Source organism: Mirounga angustirostris, unplaced genomic scaffold, assembly GCF_029215605.1.
Source record: "Mirounga angustirostris isolate CCGP_5_RB_7025 unplaced genomic scaffold, mMirAng1.0.hap1 SCAF_4, whole genome shotgun sequence".
NCBI classification, from domain to species: Eukaryota; Metazoa; Chordata; class Mammalia; order Carnivora; family Phocidae; genus Mirounga; species Mirounga angustirostris.
Window position 1 is genome coordinate 92,160,138 of NW_026991712.1, and position 13,775 is coordinate 92,173,912.

Sequence of the window (13,775 nt, forward strand, 5' to 3'; positions counted from 1 at the left end):
CCCTATAGCACTCTTAAAAACCAAGAATCTATGAATAAGTATAGCAAAATTTTTCTAATTTCTGCTCTCATTATGATCCCTGAAATCTAATAACTGAACTAGTCTCTCCTGCAGAAAAAAGTTATAACCTCCGAACAAAATACAAAATGACAATGGCCTAAAGTCCCTGGAGAATAAACAAAAGTGGTCAGATTCCAAGGACAGTGGAAACTAGCAAATATAGGCTAACATGAGGTTAAGTTTCACGGTTTTTATCCCAAAGTCAAAGCCCATATAGGCAGAACAGTGAAAATCTGATAGAAAACTTGTAGGTAGTCCTTCTGTCTTAAAGAATCAGAAGCCAGTTTTTGCAGCAATTACAGCTCCTGAAAAAAGAGGAAGAAAGAATCCTGGGGAGGAGAGAGAGCAAGAGAGAGGAACCCCTAGTTCTGTAATATGAACTCTATGTCTCTGGCTGCCATGTGAATTGTGAATGCTTGAAAACAGACTCAAAGCAAACCAGTTAAAGATAAAGAAATGAAATGAATTGAGACACTGAAGTCTGAATCCAAAAAGAAGTTAAATGACTACTTAATCTCAATCTCAATCTCTCTCTCTCACACACACACACCCCTGAGAAATTATAACAGAATCCAGAATTTCCACAACAAAACTTCCAGAATGTCCAGGATTCATTCAAAATGTTACCTAGCCTCAAGTGAAAAGATAATGAACTAATAAGACCAATTCCAAGATTACCCAGTTGTTAGAAATACTAAGCCTTTAGGCCAGGTATCTAAGTATACTTCATGAAATATAGAAAATGTGTTCACAATGAATGAAGACAGAAAACCTCTATCTCAGAAACAGTATGAGAAAGCATCAAATCAAAATTCTAAAGATTCAACTAGATGGGCTTAAGGGCAGATAAGAGCAATACAGGAAACAGTCAGTGAACATGAAGATAGATTAATGAAAATTATTCAGCCTGAAGACAATAAAAAAAAAAGATTGAAAAACATAAAGTATTCAGGGACCTGTGAGACAGAGATAAAAATTCTGAAATACAGGTTAATGAGATTCAGAAGGAGATAAAGAATGGGGCAGAAAAAAACATTTGAAGAATGGCCAAAATTTTACCACTATATGTAGTGAAAGACCTAAACATTCAGATTCAACATACTCATGAGCAAAGCCTTAGGAGGAAACAGAAGGAACAACAACAACAACAAAAACAAAGGAAATTTTCTAAGGCACATCTTAATCAAACTGCTGAAAACCAAGAAAAAGAAAAAAAAATCTTAAAAGTATTCGGGGGGGGGACGACAGAATGTATACACACACACACACACACACGATGACAATTATTTAAATTCTGACTTATCAGAAACAATGGAAAACAGATGAGAGAGAAACAATGTTTTTAAAGCACAGAAAGAAAAAGTCATCAATCAAAAGTTTAACATTCACTAAAAAAAATCCTTTAAGAATAAATGCGAAGTAAAAACTTTTCAAACAGACATACAGTGAGAATTCACTCCTACAGATGAGCACTACAAGAAATGCTAACTAAAGTTCTTCAGGCTAAAATGAAGTGGTACCAGATTAAAGGTCAGATCTTCAAAGAGAAATGAAGAGCACTGGCTATAGTAACCCCCTGGGTAAATACTAGAATATTATTCCCCTCAATTCTATAAAGTAAATAGGTCTGTTTAAACCAATATTTTAACAATGTATTTTGAGATTTAGAGTGTATTATGTGCAATTCACCTCACAACTATGGCATATAAAGGATGGGAGAGAGGATATAAATGAACAGGTATGGCTGAAATATTACTGTACATAAGTAGTACAATATTAACTCTGTTAAATGAAAAATTATGTACAATGTAATTTCTATAGCAACCACCCCAAAAATGTATTAAGTAAAAACACTAATAAATAAAGGAGAATTCTAAAACATTTACCAATTCAAAAGTTAGGACAAAAGAAATGAAGGAAGGACAAACAGAGAACTTAAATCAGACTGCATCAGTAATTACATTACATTTTAATGGTCTAGTATTTTCATACTAGCAAAATCCAACTTATGCTGTCTCCAAAAGGACTAAAATTATGATACAGTTAGGTTGAAAATTAAAAGGATACACCACAAAAGCAGTAAGCATAAGAAAGGGGGAGTAGCTATATTAACATCTGATAAAACAAACTCCCAAGTAAAAATATTACCAGAGATGAAGAGGGGCACACCATGATAATAAAGGTTGAAGTCATCAGAAAGATGTATCATAAATTTTTAGTAAGTAAGTACCTAAAAGTAAAGCTTCAAAATACAGGAAGCAAAAACCTTACAGAAATAAAGTGAAGTAGGCAACTCCACAATCATAACTGGAAACAGTTTAATACTTCATCTCAGCAACTCATAAAAAAGTATATCATTAATTAACTTCATTAAGCTAATTAAATTAATTAAAAATCAGGAAAGACAGCTAAACAACACCATCAACTAGCTTAACCTAATATTTATAAAACATTACCCTACCAACTGCAGAATACAGATTCAAGTGTATTTGCCAAAAAAGACCAGATGCTGAGCCATAAACAAGCACAAGAGACTTAAATGGATTTAAGTTATACAGAGTATCCTTTATGATCACAATTAAATTAGAAATCAAAACAATAAGATACCTAAGGGGCGCCTGGGTGGCTCAGTTGGTTAAGTGCCTGCCTTCAGCTCAGGTCACAATCTCAGGGTCCTGGGAATGAGCCCCATGTCGGGCTCCCTGCTCAGCAGGGAGTCTGCTTCTCCATATTCCTTCTGCCCCTCTTCCCCCCACAACCCTGCGCTCATGCAGGCACATGCGTGCCCTCTCTCTCTCTCAAATAAAATCTTAAAAAAAAAAAAAAAAAAAAGATACCTAAGAAATCTCCCTGATTCTAAATTTTGGCAAATTAAACAACACAATTAGAAATAACTGATTTGTCATAGAAGATATCCTAAAGAAAATTATAAAATATTTTTAACTGAGTAATAATGAAAAAAAAAAAAAAAACATATTAAAATATCTGGGATGTACCCAAAGCAGTCATTAGAGGGAAATTTACAGCTTTAAAAATCTTATAGGAAAAGAAAATAGATAAGCAAATAAATAAATAAAATTCTTACAGAAAAAAATGCTCATTAGGGAAAAAAGAAAAATATAAAAATCAGACCTAGAGTTCCAATGTAAAAAGCTTTAAAAAGAGCTAAATAACTCTAAGAAAGGAAAAGGAAGGAAAAAGTAAAAATAATGAAACAGAAAACATAATAGAGTTAATGTTACTAAATGCAGCTAAAGACAAATGTTAGTTCTTTGAAAAGATTAACAAAATTGATAAATGCCAACCTAGATTGATAAAAGGAGAAAACAAATTACCATTATCAGGAATGAATGAGGGATTATCACTACAAAACCTAGAAACATGAAAGGCATAAGAAAATAATATGTACAACTGCACACCAAAAACTCTGATAACTTCCATGAAATGGAGAAATTCCTTAAGAATAGTATTAACTAAAACTGACACAAAATGAAAATAAAATCTGAATAGCCATATATACATATATATGTACATATATGAAAGTTGAATTTGTTATTAAAAACCTTCCCACAGGGGTGCCTGGGTGGCTCAGTCATTAAGCGTCTGCCCAGGGTCCTGGGATCGAGCCCTACATCGGGCTCCCTGCTCAGCGGGAAGCCTGCTTCTCCCTCTCCCACTCCCCCTGCTTGTGTTCCCTCTCTCGCTGTGTCTCTCTGTGTCAAATAAATAAATAAAATCTTAAAAAAAAAACCTTCCCCCAAAGCAAATTTTCAGCCCAGATAGTTGCTTAGGTCAATCTATCAAACGTTTAAGAAGTAACACCAATATAACACAGATGCTTTCAGAAAACAAAGGGAGACTATTTTCCACTTCATTTTATGAAGGCAGATAACTCTAATACCAAATACAACTAAATATAAAAAGGATAATACATTATGGCCAAGGACTATCCCAGGAATTCAAAGTCGGTTTAACATTTGAAAATTTAACAAGTAATTTACCACATTAACAGAACAAAGGTGAAAAATGTTATTTCTACAGATGAAGAAAAAGAGTATGTGGCAATATTCAACACCCATTCATGATAAAAACTCTAAGTGAAATAGGAAGAGAACAGAACGTCCTGAACCTGGCAAAGGCAACTGATGAAAAATCTACCGCTAAGACCATACTTGCAATTTTTTTAAAAGCATATTATAAAAACCTTTAATGGAAATCTAGAAGACTTATAAAATATCGATGGAGACAATCTTTTTAACAAAAATTATAAACTCAAAAGGTATAAGATTTGAATATATAAAAATGTAAAGCTTATGAATAAAAAATTTTTATAAATAAAGCAAAAAAGCACATCTAAATGTCCAATATATTTATGAAAAGGATATTCAAATTCACTAGCCAGAAAAAAGAAATAAAGATAACAATGAGTAACACTTTAGAGTTATCAGTCTATCAAAAATTAAACAGAACTTACACCTGCAGACATTTTAGGGATCTCACACATTGTAGGTAGAAATATGATGAACTACAGTCTTTTCGGAAAACATTTTGGGAATACTATTAAAGGTAAAATGCATATACCCTTTGATCCAGCAATCCCACACTCGAGAATAAAAAGACATAGAGTCTCTGATCCAGCAATCATATTCTTGAGAATCAGAGAAAAATCCCCATTATACAAGGACATATATAATAGGATACTACTGTAACAATGTTTATGTTAGCAAAATAATGGAAACAAATACCACTGACATGGAAATGATGGAATCAATTATGTCTAACCTATGTGTAGCATTATAGCCAATGTATGATAGTACGTTTCACTATGTAGTTATCGCAAACACTGATTTAGAGCTTTATCAGGGAATGTGGAAGAGTACTTCCAGGAAATACTATTGAGTGAGAAAAATAAGAGATATAAAAGCAAGCATCCAAAAACCCAAACAAAATTTTAAAAGCCACACCAGAACATGTTTGTGTTTCTGTATGCTGTATCATACTGTAGAAGATAAATATGCCTAGGTGTTAACAGGGGTTGGCTTTCAGGCAGCAAGAGAGGAGGAAAGTCTATGTGTAAGACATCGGCAGACCTCAATCAAAAGAGAAAGAAAAAAAACTTAGAAAAAATAGGTAAATAATTATATTTGTGATCTATAAACTCAAATAAAATATGTATTTGTATGAATATATATGCAGAAGTGAAATGAAAATTAAGTTTATAAAAATGTTCAAGGCATGATTGTTGAATATCTTTCTACTTTCATCTCAATAGGAGTTTGAAGTTTTGTGGTTTAAGCTAGATTTTTTTTCCATAGAGACAAAAAGAAGTCCTGCATTCTTTCTTCATCTCAGAATTAAATTTTAAATTAATTAAATTTATTATGTAAGAATGTTATAGGATACTGACAATGGTACTGAAGGAAACATCAGAAAATCTGTCATAAAACTAAGGAACGAGAACAGGTGCATATACATCATTGGGCCATTTCCTTCAGTGCAGGTTGCTTTGGAGCTCCGGCTGACTTATTCCCCTCGCAAAGAGGTAATATACATTACATATAGTGCATGAAACTGGAGAAGAGTAAAGTTAAATTTAATGTTCAGTATTAAATACTAATTTCTCACATCAAAAACTAATGATGTAATGTATGGTGATTAACATAATTAAAAAAAAAGAAAAAAAAAAACAACTAATTTCTCAATGGAAATCTAAACTCTATAAAACTCTCCATTACAAAGAAATGACTAAAACAGATTAGTTTTTTCAAATAATTTATGTCACAGAATCACAACTCCAGAAAAATAAATTCTCCTAACTTTCATCCTAAAGGGCCTGCAGGCAAGTAGAACAAGTGTCAAATTTTCATGTAATTCCCAAGCTCCAACATTAAGAGAAGTAATAAATTTCATTTGGAGAAAAACCTAAGTGGCAAAAATTTCAGTCAGCATAAATTAATCCAATGCAAGTTAAATATGCTGACATTATTCAAAATTTTTAATATTGTGTATCTTTGCATGATTTATAAAGGTATCCAAAAAAATTTTTCATCTATTTCTAAGTGAAACCAGTATTTTCTATCAAAATGAAACAAAGTGCAAAGAACGTTGAGTTCACTTTCAATTTCAATAGTACAAATACCATAATAAGGACCCTATCTATAGTCAACATCATGAATTATGTCTTCCCTTATCATTCAGCAATGGGAAACCCTGATTTTAAGGCATATTTGTGTTCCATTTTGACTTAGAAGATCAACAGGTAGTATACAAAAAATTAGAGAGGGAAAGCACTCTGAATCCATTAGAGCATGAAATGGAAATGAATAAGCAAATAAAAGAAACAAACAAGTGAGGAAAAAAAATAGACTTGGAGAAACTGGAATACAGTTAAGGCCAGTGAACTGTGGCAAAGTAAAGAACTTAATAAAAAAAAAAAGAATGCTTTAAAGAAATATATTTCTGCATATATAGAGAGAAAAACAATTTAAGTCTTAGAAAGTATGGTGGGGAGAGATCATTAGAAATTTCTAACATTAAGTTAAACTAATTCTTTCAGAACAGGAATAATCATATAAAGATAAAATTTACCTTTTCAGATTCACCATTGCCCAAGGAATCCCAGTAGGCGTGTTAAAGGCAGGAAGGAGTTTCTCAGCCAGTTGAACTGCTTTAATCTTGAATATCTGAGGTCAAAACACAAAAACATTTTTTATTAAAAAAAAAAAATTATAGCCACCCATTCATAAATTATAGCCATTATCACTTGCTGATCTCTCATAGGATGCATACTACAGGGAAGAAGTACAAGGGGGAATAATGGTATCTCTTTAGTACCATGTAACATACAGCAATCAGAGAAAATGTTTCCAAACTGGATACTGAGGAAAACTACCAATGTGTAATGTCCTGAAATTATAATTACTGAAAGGGAAGGATATGGTTTTGGTGTTAATATTATCTGTATTTTCAAATGGCAAAAGTCTTAGAGAAAACGTCAGGTTACAAAATGTCCATACAATGGTATATAAGCTTAGTACAAATATTAATGCAAAAAGATGCAACCCAATTTGGATAAATGTCCTTGAATTACTATAAGCATGTTTATGTCTCAACATTTTCCATCAAGGTTTGTCCACATTATTAAAAAGAAAAGGTTTGAGTTCACATTTCAAGTTTACTTTGAGAGTAATAAATGCTTCACCCCTCAGTCCTAATTACTGTTATTTTGGGTACCAAAACAATAAATTGCCTTAATATCAGTGGTTTCCAAACTTTTAAAATCATGTACTACTACCAAAATATACATAGTAAAATTTCTAATATTCTTAGTATATCCAAATAGGTTTGTGTATCCCACTTTGGAGACTGTTGACTTAGAGGCTGTAACTGAAACTGGGTCATAATATCCTATTAGGAAAAGTAGTATGTTCTCCTATATGCTTCAAGCCTATCTTTTCTCAAATTGATTTCAAACTGATTGATCAGATACTTAAGCTCCCATCTTTTCACTGCAGTCAAATGTTTTTGATAAAATAGTATTAGGTCCTTCAAATAAATAAGCAGTTGATGGTCTGGAACGGATCAAAAGTTCTAGACTGAGGTTACATGAAACAAAGCATCCCAACATTACTGGGGGTAGAAGATATTAGAAATATGTGCAAGCTGACAAAGAAATATGATGTTAAGATGTTTTGCAAGGTTCCTTAAATGAGGCAAAACCTTTTAGCAGAACTTTTAATTAGATAATCTCCTACATCAACAATTTACCATTTCCTTGAATACCTACTTTGACACAAAAGTCTCAATGAAAAATGTAACAATTTAAGGTTAAAGTTTTAATAATTTTCTCATATTCATCTCATTAATTCAGAAAAGCAAATGTAAACTGTTCTCTCCATATTAACATTTATGTTAAGAAAAGCCAAGTTACATTATATAATGAACAGTAGTACTGCTTGTGTTTACCATGAAGACAAAGGGACTAAGTTCTTACCTAATATTAATATCATGGATTTATTAATCATATATCTTTATATTACATCTTTTCTACATATAAAAACTAATAGTCGAAATGGTAAAATGACTTACAAACACAAACATTTTCTAAGTAGAAAGCATACTCATTTCACTTCCAGGAGTAAATTTCCAAAAGATATTTTCTAATTTTCACCTACTTTATACTATTAATAACAGATAACATACACACTAACCAGTTATAGTACACTGCTCCCCACAACACAACATCCTAATATTAATACCACTGAGAAAAATTTCCTTAGTGTGCTTAATTTATTCACAAATATACAAACTCTTTAATGATAAATCATAGCCCTACATAATCTATTTTCAGAAACATATTTTAGAGATAGCAGCAAGAGCTAATTTAAAACACATTATTTTTTGGCATGCAAAATCCAGAATGTATCAAAGTAAAAAAAAAAAAAAAAGTCTCTTTTCCAGTCCTATTCCTCAACCCGTTTCTTCTACAATGCAAACAGCTATCAGTTTCTTAAATATCTAGTAAATATTTTGCATTAAATCAGTTCCATGATGTGCATGGTTCCTAGCCTTGTCACAACAAATCCTCATTTTCTGACCCTCCCAGAAATGGAAATTGTTACAGTTTACACATACACACACACATTTTGTCTCTGTCTCTCTCAAACATGGAATAGCATTCGCTCTATTCTGAACTTGCTTCTTTCACTTTACTGTACCTTGGAAATCTTTCCAAATCAGTCTACAAAGGTCTACCACATCCTTCTCCTTAGTGGCTGCAGAATTTCTCCTTGTATGGATATACTGGAATTTATTTAGTCAGTCCCCTACGTGACAGACATATGTTTCCAAATTATATGACTACATAAGATAAATTCCAAAATGGGAACTGAAGTATCAATGGGTATATTCATTTGCAATTTGGACAGTTAATGCCATTTTGTCTTCCACACGTTTTACTAATTTATATTCTTACTGGAATGTGTGAGTAGCCATTCCCGTGTTCTTGTTAACACAAAAGTTAGCAAACTTTTGATTGCTGCCAATCTCATACAGTCGTCAATTTACAATGGTCCAACTTAATGATGAACACTTTACAATTTCTCAACTTTACAATGGTGTGAAAGTAATATGCATTCAGTAGAAACCAACTATAAATTTTTATCTTTTCCCAGGCTAGAGAAATGTGGTGGATACTCCCTCATGATACTGGGCATAGGCAGGGAACCACAGGTCCCAGTCAGCCATAGGATCATGAAGGTAAACATCCAATACACTTCCAACCATTCTATACCACACAGCCATTCTGTCTTTCACTTTCAGTATAGGATTCAATAAATTACAGGAGATATTCAGCACTATTATAAAATAGGACAACTGTAGGCTAATGGAAGTGCTCTGAACACATTTAAGGTAGGCTAGGCTAAGCTATAATGCTCAGTAGATTAAGTGTATTACATGCATTTTCAATTGACAATATTTTCAACTTTTGATGGGTTTATCAGGAGGTAACTCCATTGTAAGTCAAGGAAGATCTACAGTTGAAAAAGGAAACTCCAGGGTCATTTTTATTTTCATTACTTTTATTATAAATGCAGTAGATACTCAACACTCATTCAAATCCCCTTTCAAGCACACCTTCAAACACTGCAGAGGATGGAAAACTACTAACATTTCCCAGAGTCTACTCCACCTACGGTTCAACATATGGCACAGGCATTGCCAAGCATACTTAAATACGCAGTATTTGGAAGGAAGAAGTAAGGGATCTGAGGCAGTGGCCTTGCAAACATCATGGTGGAGGTATCTGATTCTTCTGTGGTGGCTCTAATAGAAGTTCTAGTGACTGGTCCCCATCTTCATAGAGACCATGTGTGCAATAAAGGCAATCGATTAGATACACGGTATGGCATGCCTGGGCATTTCTCCTGACTGCACGGCTCCAAGATATATAACAAAAAAGCTTCATGTCATGGCCCTCCCCAAGATTCAGTTAACTAGTCAGTACCCTATAATAAACCACAAGGTAAAACAGATTCTGCCAATTTTACTATGATTCTTGATGGATAAGATGATGAGAGCAACTCAATTATTCATGTTTAAGAGGCTCAATAGTATTAAGACTTCTACAACATTTCAGTTATTTACAGAAAAAACTTTTATGTGTTCAACATCCATTATGTAAAATCTTCCAGTTATTTTTACCAGAAAAAAATGGTAGATGATGGAACTATGCTAAAACTGGTTCTAGGTTTAAAAGAATTAGGACTGGAAGAATTATTCCTAGGTGTGGAAGAACTGGAAGAAATGGGGTTAAACGGATACAATGTGGCAAAATTACAAAAAGCTTTAAAATAAAAGCGATGAAACTTAAAGTAACATAACCGAAAACACAGAGAACCACTGTAGATTCGTGAGGAGGAATATTAGAATCCACAGGTGCTAGCAAAACAAACAGTCAACAAAACCAAAAGACAACCAACAGAATGGGAGAAGATATTTGCAAATGACATATCAGATAAAGGGCTAGTATCCAAAACCTATCCAAAACTGACTTACCAAACTCAACACCCAAAGAACAAATAATCCAATCAAGAAATGGGCAGAAGACATCAACAGATATTTCTCCAAAGACATACAAATGGCCAACAGACACATGAAAAATGATCACTCAGCATCAGGGAAATACAAAGCAAAACCACAATGAGATACCACTTCACACCAGTCAGACTGGCTAAAATTAACAAGTCAGGAAATGACTTTTTGGTGAGGATGTGGAGAAAGGGGAACGCTGTTACACTGCTGGTGGGAATGCAAGCTGGTGCAGCCACTCTGGAAAACAGCATGGAGGTTCCTCAAGAAATTGAAAATAGAGCTACCCCACAACCCAGCAATTCCACTACGGGGTATTTACCCCAAAGATACAAATGCAGTGATTCGAAAGGGCACCTGCACCCAATGTTTGTAGCACCAATGTCCACAATAGCCAAACTATGAAATAGCCCAGATGTTCATCGACAGATCAACGTATAAAGAAGATGTGGTATACAGGGGTGCCTGGGTGGCTCAGTCGTTAAGCGTCTGCCTTTGGCTCAGGTCATGATCCCAGCGTCGTGGGATCGAGCCCTGCATCAGACTCCCTGCTCGGTGGGAAGCCTGCTTCTCCCTCTCCCACTCCCCCTGCTTGTGTTCCCTCTCTTGCTGTGTCACTCTCTGTCAAATAAATAAATAAAATCTTTAAAAAAAAAAAAAGATGTGGTATACACACACACACACCCATACACACAATGGAATATTACACAGCCATCAAAAAAATGAAATCTTGCCATTTGCAATGACATGGATGAAACTAGAGGGTATTATATTAAGCGAAATAAGTCAATCAGAGATAAGACAATTATCATATGATCTCACTCATGTGGAATTTAAGAAACAAAACAGAGGATCATAAGGAAAAAGAGGAAAAAATAAAACAAAATGAAATCCCAGAGAGGGAAACAAACCATAACAGACTCCTAATCATAGGAAACAAACTGAGGGTTGCTGGAGGGAAGGGAGGTGGGTAGAGGGGATGGGGGAACTGGGTGATGGCCATCAAGGAGGGCATGTGATGTAATGAGCACTGCATATAAGACTGATGAATCACTGACCTCTACATCTGAAACCAGTGATACAGTATATGTTAATTAACTGAATTTAAATTTAAAAAAAAGAATCCATGGGTGCTTTTGTTTTCTTTATTGAATTAAATTACTAATGTAATACTCTTGCAGCCTGTTCTAAACCTAGCAGAGTTAGAATGTCGAAGTGATGAGTTCAGAATGCTCAAATGACTCCCCATCTCATTCAGAGTAAAAGTCCTTTAAGAGGCTATGTATCTTTATAAGCAATGAACCTCTAGGACCTCTATGCCTCACTCTCTCTCCTTTCTTTCCCTTCCAGCAACCTACTTCAGCCCTCCTAACCATTTTTGTTGTTTTCTAAGAATGCCAGTTATGCTTTTGCTTCAGTGTCCTTTCATTTGCAGTTCCTTTCAACTAAATGCTCTTAAAAGAGGCTCTCTCTTCTCCTTCAGGAGAAGCCATTCTCGTGGCTCTCTCTTAATCTCCTTCAGGTCTTTATACAAATGTAAACCTCGCACATACTCCTTGACCATCTTTTGAAATTAAAACCTCTTTATCCCCTTCCATGTTCTACTTCTCTCCTTAGTGCTTCTCAATAACAGTGAGTGTACGTGTATGTATACGTGTGTAAACACACATGTGCTCTCACATATCTACCCCGTTTGTTGCCTGTTGAATACCTGAGATTTATAATAAACAAGTAACTATCTTCTTTCTCTTCCATACCAACCCCATATCCCCAAAATGTCTGACATTAACATGCAAAGGTTTTAAGACCTTCTTAAGATATTCTACAGAAATGTTGGGATGATGACAATGATAATGACACACACATATATTAACCCATTTAATTCTCACAACAACCCAATGAGATAAATACTGTTACTCCCATTTTACAGAGTAGGAATCTGAGGTTTAAAACAAGTAAGTTAATTTGACTGGTCATACAACTAGTCAATGGTAAGGCTGAATTTAAACCTAGGCAGGGGTGCTCCAGAGTCCATGTTCTTGATTGACAATTTCACTAATTAGATAAAGATACAGATATCTAGATTACTGACATCTTGATATAGACACAAATGCAGACAAAGACATTCCTACACCTTGCATTATTTAATCTTATTTTGTAGTCAACAATTAAATTCCTCAAGGTATTTGACTAATTCATTGCACATATCTTTGTCCTGTATCTTACATCCTCCCTTGTGAATGACAGTTTGGCTAATATAAAAATCTGAGTTGGCAGTTATTTTATCTTAGCGATTTAAAGATAGCACTCCAGTGTCTTTGGGCGCCTATTGCTACTGAGCACTCTGCTGTCAGCTGTTATCCTTCTGTAAGTAATCAGCCCTTTCTCTTTAGGTAGCTTTTAATATTTCCTCCTTATTCTTTATATCTTTTCAAATTTTGATTCTCTATCATTTATTCCATTAAACTCGTCTAAAACTCCAACATTCTCTGAAACCTCTCACTATTTTATATCTCAACTCTTTTTCTTAATTTCTCTTTGACTCTGTATTGCATTCTGGATGATTCTTTATCATCACCATGAACATCCTTAAAGGCTAGACAGGCGTTCCTCAGGATCAAGTGAAAGTTACTACAAAACTGCAGGTTAACAAAGAGGTAGAAACATATTCACACACACCTCTCCCTCAAAATGAGCCTGCAAACAATATTCTCAAACCCATAATGAAATCTAAGATTTATTCTATTTATAAGCTAACAAGTTAGCATACCACATTTTCATGAATATCCACAGAGTCATAAATATCTCTGACTACTGGGTCAGAGACCAGAGGACTATATTATTCACGGCAAAGTATCAGCCAAAGATTTGAGTTAATCTACACTGCCTGTACCTGCCCCACCCTCACCCCCACCTAAATCTCGGAGGGATGATCCAAAGAGTCCGTGGCGGATTCCTGCACACATGGTGGGTTGTGTTGCAGAAAAGAATACTGAGCTTGGAGAATCTCTTTTACAGTAAGTGAAAGCAAGCTGATTTGATGACCTTAATTCATCCCTGCAAGTATAACCCTAACGACCTGGGTAAAAAGCAGTCAAGGCCTTGAATCCTTGGTATTCCTGGCA

The 13,775-nt window shown here is 34.4% G+C and overlaps 1 protein-coding gene across 4 annotated transcripts in view; it reads right to left on the reverse strand.

Annotated features, from left to right (window-relative positions):
• The window catches only part of MAN1A2 (mannosidase alpha class 1A member 2), a 217,410-nt gene that overhangs the window by 110,383 nt on the left and 93,252 nt on the right, over positions 1-13,775 (reverse strand). For all 4 annotated transcript variants that reach the window (XM_054512663.2, XM_054512662.2, XM_064588567.1 and 1 more), the window contains exon 6: positions 6,649-6,743. In XM_054512663.2, the coding sequence (XP_054368638.1) occupies positions 6,649-6,743 (95 nt within the window). The remainder of the gene's footprint in view (positions 1-6,648; positions 6,744-13,775) is intronic.